Raw genomic sequence first — 17,359 nt, forward strand, 5'->3', positions numbered from 1 at the left:
CCTCCTGTGTTCCAGTTTGTACCCGTTGCCCCTCGTCCTATCACTGGTTGTCACGAAGAAGAGCCTGGCTCCATCCTCATGACACTCACCCTTTACATATTTATAAACATTAATGAGGTCACCCCTCAGTCTCCTCCAAGCTAGAGAGACCCAGCTCCCTCAGCCTTTCCTCATCAGTGAGATGTTCCATTCCCTTAATCATCTTGGTTGCCCTGCGCTGGACTCTCTCCAGCAGTTCCCTGTCCTTCTTGAACTGAGGGACCCAGAGCTGGACACAATATTCCAGATGTGGTCTCACCAGGGCAGAGTAGAGGGGGAGGAGAACCTCTCTTGACCTACTAACCACCCCCCTTCTAATGCACCCCAGGATGCCATTGGCCTTCTTGGCCACAAGGGCACAGTGCTGGCTCATGGTCATCCTGCTGTCCACCAGGACCCCCAGGTCCCTTTCCCCTACGCTGCTCTCTAATAGGTCATTCCCCAACTTATAATGGAACCTGAGGTTGGTTCCTGCCCAGACTCTACACTTGCCCTTGTTATATTTCATTAAATTTTTCCCCGCCCAACTCTCCAGCCTGTCCAGGTCTCGCTGGATGGCAGCACAGCCTTCTGGCGTGTCAGTCACTCCTCCCAGCTTGGTATCATCAGCAGACTTGCTGACAGTGCACTCTATTCCCTCATCCAAATCGTTGATGAATATACTGAATCGTACTGGTCCCAGTACTGACCACTGAGGGACTCCACTAGATACAGGCCTCCAACTGGACTCTGTCCCATTGACCACAGCTCTCTGGCTTCTTCTGGAGACATGAGTAGGAAAACAGGCTTAATTCTTTTTGTAGTTTTGCTGCTGCTCATTCTACTTCGACTGAGCACATCAGCACAAGGAATGTGTTTTATGAGATGCTGTGCAGCTCACACACACTATAGGGGACCTCAGAATGTTTTGAGAACTGTGTATGTGCTAACAGCTGTCATTGTTCTGAGTGCATGTACTGTTCATGACCTCCAGAGAAACTTGAGTTTTGAGCTTCTGTGCAGATCTTTCCTGTGCTTTCTTTGTCTGTCTCATTCAATGGGAGAAAACAAGCAATCTTGCAGTAGTTGGCTTAGGACTGCTGCTGGTTTTTATGTTGTAACTGTGCCTAGAGGTGCATGATAGGTTCATCTTATAAATGGAAATTAAATTAAATTAAAACAAAACTTCTTCCTGACAGTCCAGCCACTGCAAAATCAAGATTCTGCTGTTTCAGAGGCTAAGCCAATTTTAAACTTATTTTCCATCAGTCTTACAGGATAGTAAATAAAACTTTTGAAGTGTCTTGGATACCTCTGAAACATTTCTTTCTGAAGATATGAACAAGAGCAAGCAGACATGAAATCAGGGAGAACAGATCAAAATCCTCTGCATGTGTAAAGGAACTTAACATTGAAATGCATATATGATAGGTATTTACTTTGCAAATAGTAAATTAAAGATTTGATGCTGATAATGCAATCCATTTTGTTTTTCTTAGAATTAAAGGTTAGAGTAAAGAGTATTTACACTATCCTTACAATAACAAATTGCAAAGAAAATATCAGGATCAAATGAGACTGTGAAGACTGTTCACTGAGCAGGAAAGCTCAAGTGTGTGCCTCTGCAGCTTATCACCTGTCTAGCTCCTCCTTAGCCTGATAAAGCAGTGAAGGCATTGTAGGTGAGAATATTACACACAAGACATGTAAATAAAAAGTAGTAATGTTATTAATGATTGGAACACTAATTCATCATGGGCTTTGGGTGTGTTATTAATACATGATTCTAAGTTATGTGTGACATAATCCCAACCACATAAAAGATTCAGAGCTCGCAGTATTTATAGCTAGGGTGTTTTTATTGCGCTATTAATATGTATTGAGAACTTGAAAGTTTACAGATGTAAATTATTAGTGCAATTTTTTTTGGAGTTACAATTAAGTACACGTTGCTTTAAAAACAAATAAAAAAAACACACCATAGTTGCTGAAACAAAGTTCTGTGAGAAATTCAACTAGAGGGTGCATATGCTGTAGACAGCAATGCCGCGCACATGTAATGGGCAAAAGTAGCTGCAGTAAGCCATTACTTCAGATGTTTCTGCTCCTTCTGTTCTTTTTGTAATGAATACTTTCATTTTTGACGGAGAAAAAAGTTGGGGCTAGCTGTCGTATCATGAGAAAATATAATAGCCTTTTTTCTGCCTCCTTTAGGTAAGTGAGTATTAGAAATTACAGTAATTTTGGCAAGAGTTCAAGGGTTAATGCAACAGATAAATAAAAGGAATTTTCTGTAAATTGGGCCCTGCATTATTTCACTTGTCTTGCCTTTCCAGACCTAACTCATTTAATTTTAAAAAGTAAATACTTAAATTCTTTCTGACAGTGTGCTTTGCTTTTACTATCGTTTATTACTTCAATTATACTTGATATCACTTAGAACAATCTACCATTTGGAAATTTCAGTATAGCCTGCAGCTCAGTATTAAGTCTGGCTGCTATTGTAACATGTACAGCATATGACACTAATGTATCAAAATTAGATTTGATCATCCCTCCTGGTTATATTTATTTCACATTTCTTTTGTATTCAGTTAACATAAATGTATTAGGAGAGCTGACACATGATGATGGCTATAGAGTAAGAATATTTTAAAGTATTTTGAGTTAAATTTGAAATTTCAGGTAACCTAAGAGTCAGTCATTTTTATATATTTGTTTTAATGGAGTAGAGTTTCAAAGCAAGCCTAAAAAAATCTGTTTGTCTCTGACATCTCCTCGGGGCTGTCTTCCCGACAGCTCAGGTTCAAAATGGCTAAAACAGAGCTCTTAATCTCTTTCTCATTGCCACCTTTCTGGATCACCACGGATAACATGGCCATTGTGCCTGTCACTTGTGCCCATAGCCTGAAATCATCTTTAATTTGGTCCACTTTCTGGATTCTTACATTCAGTCTGTGCCTAAGACTCTGTTCTTTTTTTTCTTTTCCTACATAACATTTCTTGGAATATAACCTTGCCGTACACACAGTTAAAATTTATCCGCTATATCCTTAAGTCTTCCTTTCTCTGCCCTTGACATTCATTCTTGAAGAATGCTGCTATAAAAGACATTTTTCTAATCTTTAACACCTTTTTACAGTTGCTTTGCACTTTTCAATCTCCATTTTGTTTCTTGCCTTACTCTTGAATAATAAACTCTCTAGAGCAGTTTGATCTGCATTTATGCAGTATTTAGCATTTTAGAATATTGGTATATTACCTGCAGTTTCAGGTGTTACAGCTATATTGTATTCCTGGTACTCAAAGTAGAACAGCATTTTAGAGATTTTTATTATTTATATTATTGCTGTGCCTTACGTCTCTAATACGGATTTGCACTTTGTTTTGCTTACTGTGATACACACACATACAAAGGTGTCTACTCTTGAAAACAGAATAGACATAGAATAGAATAATGTATCTAGTATTTAATTCTTCTCCAGACATACTGATGAAATCAACAACACGCTATCTAGTTTACTTGTCTATTATTTTTGTCAATCTTCTATCTCTTGTAATGGAAACAAGGCATTGATAATAATTTTGATCTTGAGTAATTTACATGTTGTTATAAACCACGATTCACAGTTTATACCATCATCTACCTACTCACACCGTCTGATTTTGACTTACAATCCATTATATGTCACAGAGATGCCATTCTACGCTTCACTCAAACTGAACCTTGTCTTGGTAATAATCATGAGGCGAAGCACACCTGACAGGACTTGGAACTCATTGGAATAATCTGATTAATTTTACTTTTCCTCCAAATAAATTAGTGCTTTTAGCCTGGAATGTATCCTCACACCTTTGTGAGGGTATAGGACAAACTTTGAAATTGGAGAGAAAAGTCAGTGATAGCTTTGGTACCCTTGGCATCCAAAAATGTGTTCCTTGTCAGTAGTCCTCCTCCTGAAATAACCATACAATACACTTGTATCACACCAAAATCTGTGTTGATCTGATGTTAAAACGTGCATCAGTAGCCATGCTCTGTCTGGGTAGTTCTCACAGGCGTGCAAGAACTGATGTCCTGTCTGATGAGCCATGGGTATCAGTAACAGGTACTCAGGGGCAGCCTTTGATAATGGAAATTCAGAGGCAATGACGCCTTCAAGAAGTTGCACTGGCTAAACTCTCTATATGTTTTAGATTTTAAAACCATGTATTTGCATGTACCATCTCTTGTTTGTAACAGTGTATGAGTTTGTTGTCTTTGGGTTCAAAGACAGTAAGTGAAGGAGGGCCAGTTCTTCTGGTAAACAGTTCAGTATTGCTGAATTGGAAAGGCTGCACTGCAGTGTATCACTCCTAGTCCTTTTTGGCATTCAGTTGAATGAATTCAGTTCAGTCATTGCACCAGATGGCTGTCCCTCAGTCTAGGATAATGTAGTTTTTTCATCTTCCACAAGATTTCATATCTAAACTGATTTGCCTCTTGCTTTCTCGTTGGTTAGGCAGCCTCATCCTTCCTGAGCTTTTCACTCACCTCTAAGTGTAGGCCCATCAGTCCCGCATGCCCTTCTGTCATTATCATATTTCAACAGATAGTTTGACTGTCACTTCACCTAGGAAGGTAGGAGAGGTTCAGGCCCTCAGAATGATTCCACAATTCATTGTCTTTTATGACATTCATCACTGCTAAGTGTCGTCCAGGGTTTCTGCAGCTGGTGTTTGCATGTTGCACATCAGTCATTCGGGTCATTGCCTGGTTTCATTCTAATTTAGTGAAATAAAACTCGGCAAAGTGAATGTTGCTATAACCAATTCTTTTGTTGGGCTGGGTTTACCATTGGCACAAGGACGTCCCTAAGTGCTGTTCAGAATAATTCAGCCATCTACAAAAGAGGCAAGAACAGCTCACTTCAAAGGAACTGCAGTCATTGGAGATTAGATGTATGATGTGGCCCAGGCAAAACAAACAACTTGTTGAGCATCAAACAAAATGCAGGGTATTGATGCCATCTGTCCTTTGCCCTGTCCAACACTGTTGTAGAAATACAACTCTGTTTTTCAGTCCGATACAATTTAAAGGCAGCAGAGAAGAGCAGAAGTGGCTTTTTTCCTTTTGTCTTTTGAAGTCTGATGCTGACAACCGGTATAACCCTTCGGAGAAGATGAAGGTAGCATTCCAGGAGGTTTTGTGATATAAACAAGTGAATACTTGCAATGAAATTTCTCTGATGACTGCGTGTGTTGTGCTTTTATTTAAAGTGCAGTTAGGTTCTGAAAATGAATACAGAAAATTGTTGCTTTTTCATATACTAATAACTTCTCGTAAGTGCTCAGATTAGTATCTGCATGCTACCTGTTAACAGCAGTTCACAGTCCTGTCCTTTGAATAACATCAAGGCAATTGTTTGACAAATTCTACCTCCCTAAAGCTGTGCAAACAAACTGAAAACTGTGGGTGAAGACAATTGTCAGCTACAGCTGGTGATGTACAAGGAAGAAAAAAATCAAATTTCAGCTTGGATTTTCAGAAGTAGCCCTTACTGGAAAGAAACTCACATTTAATAATCTGAATGTATTTGATCAGTATATGTAAAGCCTTTCGCTATGGTGTCAACATTTGTTTATCAGATGATAACATTTAGCAGAAGGAGCATATTGGAGTTTCAGTGCAGATAATTCTAAAGCCTTCACAATATTCCTTAATCTGGTTATAAAATTACAACTGAGGATACAGCATGGATTTTGAGGAACACATATGATAATTCTGAGGCAAATCAAGAGCCATTTGGGGTGTTTTTTGGGGAACGGGGTGAGTTATTTTTACAAAAGTATACAGATTTCATGGGAAATGAGCATTTAGTTTAGGTAAACTACGGGCTATGGAAAGTGCAGTAGCGATTCTCCTTTAAAAGCTCTTCGTTTGTACTAGGCAGTTTGGAATTACCTAGAACGATGAGATTAAAGACTACTCAGATTTGTAGCTTTTAAACAGATGTTTCTTCATATCCTGTAAAAGTTCGTATAAAATTTAGTAATTCACTGCCTGCTTTAAAGCATTTTAGTAAATCAGATTGGATAACTCTGCATTCTTGAGATAATATCAACAAAATTTTAACTTTCAGTAGAAAACATATTGACATATCTGTAAATTTAAATAGACATTGGCACCAATGTATAAAACTCTATAGCACAAACCCATGCTATGAACTAATACCGTCATTGAAATTGTATGAGAACTATAGTGTAATTCAGTTATTTTATTAATTTTTCTTAATTTCTTTTTGGTGGGTTTGTCCTTTTGAAATATAAGAATGTGGTATAGCTGTATGGCTATAGAATATATTCAAACTGATGGATTTTTATCCCTACTTTTCCAGCTAAGACATTTAGGAAATGATGAAGTACACATTGTCTGGTCAGAGCATACTCGAGATTATAGAAGAGGAATAATTCCAACAGAATTTGGTGATGTTCTTATAGTTATCTATCCCATGAAGAACCATATGTTCAGTATCCAGATCATGAAAAAGCCTGAGGTAAGGAGTTTTTTCTTTTGTGTTTCCTTTGTATGTTTAATTTGAACTGAATTTTGTTTAGAATAGATGGATACCACAAGGTGATGTGTCTTTAAGAATGACAATTGCAGTGGTGGTAGGAGAAGGAGGAAGAGCTCACTGAGTATGATGCATAGTAAAATCAGTAACTTAAAATTGCAAAGGCCTGATCCTGTCAAGCGTATCCGCTAACATCATAAACTGGGAACGAATCTTGAACATCCTGCATAATCATTTAAATATGAAGATAAACTTGGCAAACTTTTAAATCAGATTTGATACATGAGTCCGGGAGTTGAATAATAGCCTGTTCCAGCTTTCTCCATCTCTGTCATATGCCCCTTTTTTCTTCTCAAGGCAAGTTTTCACTTTCTCCTTGGCTCCACACAAGAATTTGGAGATTAAGTCAGCAAAGCAAGACTGTTCAACTTTAGGCATATGAACACATGTTCTTCCTCAAATGTCTGTGCTGGCCCTGTTATTAAAACCGTGGTTTAGGGTAGCGAATGCTGACTGAGTAAAAGTAGTTATGAATGTTTGCACTGCAAAATTTCTGTGTGTGATGTCACTTGCCATTAATTTCTATACTTTAAATATATTTTTTTCTAGAAGCACTAATATTCATAAATGAGGTATGACAGAAATAGGATTCCCTCTATCTCATGACAGGCATGAAGTGATACCCAGTATATGGTCTTGTTATTACTGGGTTCCTTATGTTTTTAATTAATAATATATTCTTTCTCTTACTACTTTAATACAAAGAGTTGTATTATCAAGGATGTGCAGGCTAAGAAGGAGAAAGAAAACTGCTGATAGCAGGGATTGTTATTAGTCCAGCAAGAGGTCCTTGTACATGAAAAAAGAGGTGCCTTCCATCAGATTGCAGTATTCTCAAAACTACATTAAATGACTGATGGCAAAAATAATACAGGGATATAAAATTATTTTGCAGCATTGTTTTCATCTTAGCAGCAAGAATATTTATTGTACGCTCTGCTCCCTATGGTGACCTGATGCACAAACTTTGCTGCTCTTCACATGCTTTATGCTAGTAGCTTTAGGACTTTATTCACACATACAGGAAATGAAGATACTTAATATAGTTTTAATTATTTTTTTAATTGCAAAATGATGATTGATTAGAGAAAATCGTAATGCCAAAACATAAGATCCATCTGTTCTCTAAACCTTTTGGGTGCCACCTATGCTAAACATCAAGGGGTTTTTTACAGATCTCACAAATAGGGCTTTACACTTGGGGTCCGAAGAGGCCAAATTTTCACCACAGATCTCTCCTGTGAAGGGTTTACAGTCTCTTTGTATAGATACCATAGAAAGATAGAAGAAGAAGAGAAAATGGAAGGAGAGGGTTTGTCTGCCAGTAATTATATGACAGTTGCACGTTGAATTGGTCCTTATGGACATGTTATATCTAAAGCTATGTTAAATATTATTTTTAAAATTGAGTAATTATTCATTTTGCTTCTTACCACCTACAGTATTGTCATCTAGCCCTTTCAACCTCATAAACATCATATGCATGATTGTTCCTAGGATTTTGGCAGCAAATGTTGGAAATAAGCTTTGATGAGATGTAGTATTCAAATGGTTGCTTAATTTTCTTCAAATGCTATGTTATCTGTTACCAAGGATATCAAGCAGTTATATGGCTATGGCTGTATATTTCCACAAGAGAAAAGGTCTGTCATGGAGCACAATAACTGGTCTGATTATCTAGCGATGAGGAGAAAAAAATTATATATTTGAGTGCTCTATTGTTCATGTTGATTGCTAATTGTTATAGCTAAGGTCTTGCTTTATATTGAATTTCTTAATTTTTTATTCAGGTTCCATTTTTTGGTCCACTCTTTGATGGTGCTATTGTGAATGGAAAAATTCTTCCTATTATGGTTCGTGCAACAGCTATAAATGCAAGCCGTGCGTTGAAATCATTAATCCCATTATACCAAAACTTGTATCCTTTCACTCAAATGGTTTCCAAAGCATATACATTCCCGTGCAGTCCTACAGATACTATCTTTGCGTTTGCTGTCGTCTTTTATTTTTGTCGGATTAACATTGGGAAAATCTTCTCCATTTTTTATGGTGATGGTGTTGTTTAAGAAACTTAAACCCGTAGAAGACAATTCAGACAAAGACCAGCTGTGTTTTTAATTAATTGAAGAAGAGATTCAGTGCTGAAAAATCACCTGTTTCTAATATTTTATAGCATGTACTTATCACTTCTTGTTTAACATTATTTTAATCACCATTTTGTGAGCAGACTTTCTCAAATAGCAATGTCATGGTGTTAATAATCTTTATTTCCTTGAAGATATTTAATGTTTATCCAGTATTAATGTGACTTAATTTTGTTTCTAATTTCAAGAAGGATATAAATGCTGTTTTCCTTCAGATGAGAAATTAGTTATATTTTTCTCATTTAGATTTTGATATTCAGCTCAGAATACAAAATAGTTGTCAAAATTATGTTAGTGTTTTTATAAAGATGTCAGAAAAGGTTATCTCTTCTTTTTTTGTTGTTGGAACTTGAAATTGTAGTTTTTTGAAAGGACTTCTCTTGGAAGAATAGGTTTACCAACCAGAAACTAAAATCATAAGGTAAGTCAGTCATGTATACCTCTCCCCTTCTTAAGATTGAGTTCTTTTATATACCTATTAGTTATATCAACAAGAGTGTACTATTTTTTAATTTCATAAATTGAAAGGTAAGTTTAAATTTGGATGCAAAAGAAATTCCGTGCTTAATTTCCACCCAAGCTGTAGATAACTGTGTTTGTCATGTGATAGATTGTTGCTGAAATACTCTTTTTTTTTTTTTTTTTCCTAAGGCTGGCTGTTAATATTCAGAGTTTTGGATTAGATATGATGAAGTGGATTTACAGATGAATGATGGATGATGTTTGATGTGATCACATTAAATGACGTTTGTGCCATTTCTGTAGATGACAGATGTTGATTCATTGTGGTTTTATGTTTGGAAAGGTCCGATCTTTTTGTCATTACTCAAGTGGCTTAATCAAAGAATTTAAAATGTATTATCATGATTATACCATGAAAAGTGATGGCTTATAGCATCATATTGATGTATAGTGATGAGCAATTGGAAAACAACTTACTTTTAAGTAGCAAATTTTCAGTACCAAAAAACCCCACAAACTTGTGTGTTTAAACTTCTTTACAGAATATGGAATTGTAATAAATACTTTGGGCACAGCTTGCCATCTCAATGTCTAGGAGTTGGCCTAGGAGCTGTGTATGGCACATGCACTTTTAATTCGGTTCTCTAAATTGTCCTTTTTATATGCATCAAAGCACTGCATGTCATTTATGACCCAATGTAGCCTCCATTAAAGTGTTGATATTTGTCTCCGAATATGGTTAGCATGTTAACTGAAAAGTATTACGTGTATTTAATATTAGATAGTATTGGTTGGTGGGTTTGGTATCACCACGTGGTAAGCTTATGAAGCACCAGTTGATTGGGCATTGATATTAAAGGGCAACTGTAAGTAGTTGGTGGAATTCTTTTTCCACCTGGCTTGTAGTATCTTACATGCAATGCTCTGTGTAATACTTTAAAAGTGGGAGCGTGGGCAGTTCTTTAAAAGCTGTTTACTTGGCACGGAATTAGAAAAAACTCTACAAACTTCTCTAGCTTGAACAAGGCTATGCTGGAGTTAGTTGTGTCAGTGGAGAACAGCAAAAAGATTTTAAACTTCAAACTTCAAAGTTTGTCCTAGCTGTGAGTGGTTTAAAAGACTCTTGATTAAAAACACCATGGACATGCTCTTGGTGTTCAACCCATGGCCAGATTTGAGGTCAAAAAGGAATTTCCCTCATACAAGAATGTCAAAGACTGGTGGGTGTTTCCTGTAACATGGACATGGTCTGTTAACTAGGAATATAAGAAAATTGAATCTAATTATGTTCCTACAATAGTGGGGAATTTAAGACGTCAAGAATTGTCTTTAGTGTCTCTTGCTTTTTTCAACTGGCATATTTTAGCTATGGCTGTAACAGTTCATTACTGGCTTTTAAGTTTCGTATGGACTGAAGGGTGTAGGGACAGGAGTATTTTATGGTCTGTAGTTAAATAGCTTTTCTTGAGACCTCACCAGACTTAATGTCTCTTGTGGAAGACAGGCCTTGTTGATCATGGTGGCCTTTCCTTATGTTGGAGTGTTGCTGGAGCAAAGAAAAAGAGGGCTCAGAGTGGGGAAAACAACACATTTGAAGAAAGAGGAAAAAAGGCACAGAAAAGCTATTTTTCAGAAGATACACAAAAAGCAGAGACCCAGCAGGAAAACTGAAGCTGATAATCAAGGCTTCCCACATGTCCAGGACCGCAACAGTATCAGTGAAAGAGAATTCTGAAGTGATCTGCTCAAAGTTAATTTTTGTTTACGTATGAGTATCTAATCTACTGGAGCAGTGTTAGTTTATTTGAAACTTTGATGGTTAGTAGAAATTCAGTTTAATGTGGATCTTGAGGGAATAAGAATACTTGAGAGTTCTCTCAGGCAGAACACATTTCAAGCCTCATGCTTCTCTTTTAGCTCTCTGAATTTCAAAGCCAGTGTCTGTGGAGGTATCTCTACGCCTGAAGGTGTGTGGTTCATTTCACTGTGCTGGGTGATTCTTGGTGGGCACCTTTTGACTCAGTATGGAGTTGATGATTATATGTAGGTCTGTGTTTATCTATATTTGAGAAATACAATGTCACATTGCAGATCGCTGTGGTGGTGATGGATCATAGTAAACTCTTAATTAAAAAGTAGGAGTGTGTTGATTTGCTTGTGTATGGGATGTGATAAAAGTGGCACCGAATTTGTCCCTCCTACTTCCAAGGAGGGCTTATCCGTCCTCCCAGTTAGTGCATTTTCTAAGTGCAGACCTGACTGGAAAAATCAGCTGTCATTTGTAATCAGCAGGGATATTCAGTCCTCTTCACGTAACCTGATTGCAACGTTTTCCTTATTGCGCTAGTCTGTTAATCACGATGTGGCAATGGGTAGTATGTGTGAATAGTATAATAATGGTTGCATGGATACAGGAAATTCTGCTCATCTCCCTTTTATAGTCTGCCGTGACTTTGAGCAGGTATTGTGCAGTCTGAAGTAGCTTTCCGAGACTGACATATTCTGTCAGTCATCCTCCTCTTTCTGACATTATTTTGGTATTTCTGATAGCAAACTTAGCAGAACATTTTGAAGGTTTGAATTTTTAATTCTTTTTAAAGGTTTCATATGCTCTGTATTTTTATTGTTTGCTCAGAATACTATAACAATGTTTCCATATTGTAGTATTTTATGATTAAAAATTTACTAAATTTGTCAGCAAACATGAGTCAGGCATGGCAGGTATCCTGCTTTAACTCCATGCTTGACATTTTTGTTGCCGCAGCTGGGTGAAGAGAATATTGCCATTTTGGGTGGAGTTTCTGCATTGATTTGTGGAATTTGCTTTAGTTTCCCCTTTGAGGATTCTGCAGTGAGGATTCACTATCTTTTGGTGGTCTGGCTTTCTTGTAGCAGTACCCCCTCACCGACAGGCGGTGTACATGCACACAGTAGCGGGTGATACTCACAAAATACTTGTATTGTCTTGCTGATGAAGCAGCAGTACTCCCCTCTCTATCTCATAGCTAATATGTTTTGTCTTCTCGATGCAATTGTCATTGTCGTAAGAAGTACATGCTTATCTCTTGAATACGCTCCAGCTGCACATATGCCAGGAAAACTTCTAAGACTCATAACTGCAAGTGCAATAATGGGACTGAATGTTGAGAACAGTCATTTTCACTATGATGTGGAATAAGGAGGACAGTATTTAAGGGATTGTTAAATTCTCGTTATTTACTAAATTGCATTGAAATTCCTCATAGGAATAGTTTTATTCATGGCTTGCATCTCAGAGCAAACACTGTCACATTCTGAATTCAGAACCTACCATGTGTAGGAAATGGATCAATACTGGTTTGAAAAATAGAAAGAGCGGCTTCATACAAAGTTTAACTTGAACTTCCTGAATAAACAACTGACGTTAGCCAAATGCCAAGAGGCACACCAGCATAATGTTTGTTACTGAGCATAGTAAGCACCTCCAGTGATCTAAATTGTTAAAATTATTTATGTCATACAACAGAACAACTGGAAACCTTCTGGGAGTGGAATTCCAATTGTGAAACAACTTGTGTTACATTTTACACATCATACACAGACTTTGGAGTGTTAACGATTATTCCAAACCGTCTGCAGTTTATTCCACCCACAAAATATTATAGAATAAATCTCAATCTAAATGATTTTATAATCTTTTTTATCAAAACTGAAAAATGTAGGTTCCCCCTATCTTTTTTTGACATTGTATTCCTAAATGTTTGATACTTCATGTATTTTAGCTAACCTTTTTAGACAATTGTCTTCCAGAGAAAGGGAAGATGTTAATCCCATACAGTATCTGACAAGGTGGTAAATTCTTTATGAATAAAATAATGTGTTTGAATGGTTTGTTAAAGGTTTCCTCTGTAGTAAAAACTAATAGCTCAGAAGAAGCTTTCTGGCTTGAGATGACACTCAGGTTCCCCAAGACGGGGTTTTATTGGAGCCGGTAGTGTCACCAGTTGTTGTGCCTGGTTGACCATCATCTGCTTCAAGATAGAATTGCAGACACCAGAAAGCTTATCTTTAAAAATGAAGTGTTTGTTATTAATCATGTATAGTGAGCAAAGAATATTCTTCAGGTTCTCTGGCTACATTTGTCTCATTTAATTAGGGATATTTGATTGATTTCTATTTTCAAACTGGAATTTCTGAAGAATTTGGAGATTTCTCACTAATACAGAAACTTAGAAGGTAAAACTGGAGAGCGTCGGGTTTAGGCAATGTTAGTTTACCTTCCTGTAAGTCCAATAAGTTTTCTATCTTATAGATGCATGAGCATCTGTAAGGAAAAAAAGTGAATACAGGTTTAGGATATTTTTGAACTGCCATATGCCAAGATTCTCAGCAAACTTTGCTGTATTTCTGGTGATATTATTTTGATACAGAACATTTAATAAGGTTTTAACATACCTGTTACTGATCTTTCTGTCATCATGGGTGAGAAGAAACAGATATTAAAAATAATGCATGATACACTTTTTAGATACTACTCTATATGGTTTACAACAAATAATTGAAAATTTCAAGATTTCAGTGAATATTTATCCCATCCCTGAATCATACCGTTGTGGACTTATCTGAGTTCAAATAAGAGCCATGGATGTGTTCATCATATGACCCCTGCTGTTTTCTTCCAGGAGAAAATGGAGTTATTTCTAAAATCTATTTTGCTGTTTAGCAACGGAAATTGTTTTCCAAGTTCAAGCAAGAATCATAAGGTAGAGAATATGATGTTCAGCCTTTCCTGTACTTTGACTTGCTCAGTTTTGCTGTTCTCTCAAATTATAGTTCTGCTGACAACTTACTTGATCTTTTAATAATTCAAAATGTGGTTAGCTCATGCCTGCATACAGTGGTATAACATGAAAAACTGGAGATTTGCAAGGCATTTATGAGTATCTAATTTTTTCATTGGACTGTTATCGGATGTTGCAGTTTCAAGAAGTCATGTGTAACAGTTTCTCTGTGCATTATAAGAAGACGTAAATATAAGAGGAAAGTTTTATATCTCTATATAGAGTCATGCATATGCCTGTGCACATTTGTGCATGTGTCTATGCGGTGACAGTAACAGCTATTTTTCTTACCTTATATTTAATTTACCTAAATTAATACATCAAATTAATGTATTTTCCTTTGATGTCACAAGTATATTTGAACAATAAGAGATTGTTGTAAGGAAAATTCCAGGGGAAATAGCAGAAAGATTTGGTTTCTTGTAAACAATGGATGGCTAAAGTACTCAGAACAGCAAACTACTAATGCAGAAAGAGCAAAATGAACAGTACCTAAATAACTGCTGCATTTAAGAATGTTCGTATTCAAGATCAGTGTTTTAATACGTTATACAGAAGACTGGTAGAATTTGAAATATCTCACATAAAGGAATTGTATACATGATGACAATGCCATGTAATAGAATAATCTAAAGTAAATTCTGTATGGATAACATCACATGAAGTTTACCCAATTAAAAAAAGGCCAAATGAAAAAAAAAGCTAAGATTCCAAAGCATAAGTTGTGCTTTTTATGTTTGTTAAATATGGTTTGAAATCCGGTCTTCAGGACATCTTACCTAACTATATATCTAATGCTGCTCAGTAAATGAGGAGAGTATTGATTGGCATATGCTGTTTAAATCGATCACCTTGACAGCCAGAATTACAGTAATCTGTCAGTATTAATGACTGTCTTTCAAGCCTTGGTACCTCTCCTTCGTTGTCTCATCTTGCCTCACTTCTGTTTGAAGTGCATTTTCTTGCAACCTCTGGTTTTGTCAGAGTAGGTACTTTTGTAGGTTTTTTTGTCCCCTGAGTCCAATTTATTGGCTTGATCATGCAATTAGAGTTAAAATGCAACACCAGGGAGCAAAAGTAGGCAGTGTTCTGAGTAACAATTGTTCCTCAGGGGTAGTGTAAGCCTGTTCTCAGCTATCATTTATTAGTTACCTGTTGAAAGAATAGGATTGTTTTGCAATGAATAATTCCAAAGCATCACTTTAAATGCCTTTGATTTTAGCCACGAGAGACAACTGATTGAACCAACAATTGTGAAAGGTTTTTAAACTCTTGCCTTAGTGTTTGTCATATAGACACTGCTGGAGAAATACTTGCAAATGTGTGTACCAGTCTGCTGTTTTTACTGCATTTTCATGTAGACATACAAATCATTTCAATTGGGTTTTGTGCATTTTTAATATGAGGAATAAATGGAAGTGTGAGGCTTGAAAGCTATGTTGTAATGCAGTATGTTTAATGTGTATAGTCTGTGAATTTTTTGCAAAACACACATACTTTCCTTTAGCAGCAGTTCTGGATTTGCACATGTTCAGGTAAACATGTTTTCTTCAGTAATTGACCTGCTTCTAATCCCACAGCACCTGCCTTTAGACCCCAGGTAGCTCTTCTGTCTTTACCTCTTCTTATGGAGTGTCTGCAGATAAGAACTAGGATGGTGGGAGCACCTGTTGAAGAGGTATGTTGTAAGCACATGGGTTTAAGGGTAATAATGTTGTCATCACAAGATATCTATAACTTCTTTTTAATTAGTAGTACAGCTTTAAGCTTTATTTAATAGTTACTCTTTCCTAATGAAATGTGTGAGACTGTCTTGAAAGTGGTAAAAAAGCAAAATATCAAATGAGACAAAACTGATTGACTCTAGTAATACAATTTTCTACAAATAATTGCACTTATAAAGAGCTGAGTGCTGTGTTGATGTCACACACAGTTATGGGGGAGACTCAAATATTTTTATACTGCTAGAAAGTATGTTCTAGATTCTTCTACTTCTGCTTTCTTCCATAAATTGAATTTACCCATCTAAAGTGGGGGCTATTGGTTCTACTGATTTCTGTATAAAATATGGGTAGGCTTATGCCAACAGCATTCTGTTTTAGAATAAACAGTTGTCAGTGGACTACCCTGAAAAGCAGTGAAGTGCTTTATCAGCTTCCTAGAACTTGTGAATTTGGATCTGTCAGTACAGATCTCTTGGGAGGGAAGTTGTTACTTTTTCTTTTTAAGTTATGAAATCTTTGTATGTTGTAAGATGGAAGTTAGTAGAGCAGTCACTCTTCAATTATCAAATGTGTTTTAAATGTGTGTAGAGATTTCTTTTAAACAAAAATATGCAGGGAGAAGGCTGGGGGTCCTTAAACTGAAATGAAAAAAATAAACTAATTCAGTCTTACCCAGAGTTGATTGCTTTGCACGTAAGACAAAATGGCAGGTTTTTTGTTAATACCTACTTAGCCTTATTAATTAATTAAATATTTTGGATAACAAAAGCCCTTTGTTAAAATGTTAAGACTCTTGCCCCTTAAGGTGTTAAAATTCGTATAGATTTCTTTGATAGATTTCAGAAGTCTGTGAATAAAAGCCAGGAAGGTTAAATAATTTTCCATGATATTTCTAAGATTTAAAGAAATAAATATTTTTAAACTATTTAAGCTCTGTTTTTATGTTTTAAAAGATAGCGTTGTTTATTGATTTAATCCTTTTGTAGTCATAAATTCACCCCTAATAACAGATAAGTGACTTGCAAACAACTTGAAGGATCTGTAGGTTTAAACACTAAAAGCTTTATGTATAGATAAAGAATAAGTCTTTAACATTGTGTATGGTTGATTTGGATATTTAGATTGGTGGGAAATGTGGAAGATTTTTTGTAACAAGCAAAACTGACAAACAGTTAATGTCTATGAGACAGAATGATGTTTTCGAGTGAGTTGAATAAGATTGGCAAACTGGTTTTGTGTCATTCTACATATGGTAATCAAGACAGTTGGGGCAGGGTTTCCAGTGCCAACAGAGGGATTAGAAGATGATAGGTATCAAAAAAAGATGAGGAGATTAATAGAAACTAGCGCATTGGTTGTCTTTGTTCTTCTACAGGTCCGTATTTCAGTTGCTGAAAAAGGGGTTATGTATAATACTTATGAGTATATGGAAATATCTAGCTGGAGACAAAATACACTTCATGTAACAAAACTAAATATTAAGCAGGTCAAAATTGTAACAAAAAGGGTGTACTTATACAGTTTAATCTGTATGTGGCACATACTTAATAGAAAAACAGAATAACATAAAGCAAGGA

The 17,359-nt window shown here is 36.3% G+C and overlaps 1 protein-coding gene across 4 annotated transcripts in view; it reads left to right on the top strand.

Moving 5' to 3' along the window:
• RALGAPA1 (Ral GTPase activating protein catalytic subunit alpha 1) overlaps positions 1 to 17,359 on the top strand; it is a 139,510-nt gene that overhangs the window by 99,499 nt on the left and 22,652 nt on the right. For all 4 annotated transcript variants that reach the window (XM_080344697.1, XM_080344698.1, XM_080344699.1 and 1 more), the window contains 2 exons: positions 6,396 to 6,554; positions 8,423 to 8,550. In XM_080344697.1, the coding sequence (XP_080200823.1) occupies positions 6,396 to 6,554; positions 8,423 to 8,550 (287 nt within the window). The remainder of the gene's footprint in view (positions 1 to 6,395; positions 6,555 to 8,422; positions 8,551 to 17,359) is intronic.

Source organism: Nesoenas mayeri (genome assembly GCF_963082525.1).
Source record: "Nesoenas mayeri genome assembly, chromosome: 5".
Taxonomy (NCBI): Eukaryota; Metazoa; Chordata; class Aves; order Columbiformes; family Columbidae; genus Nesoenas; species Nesoenas mayeri.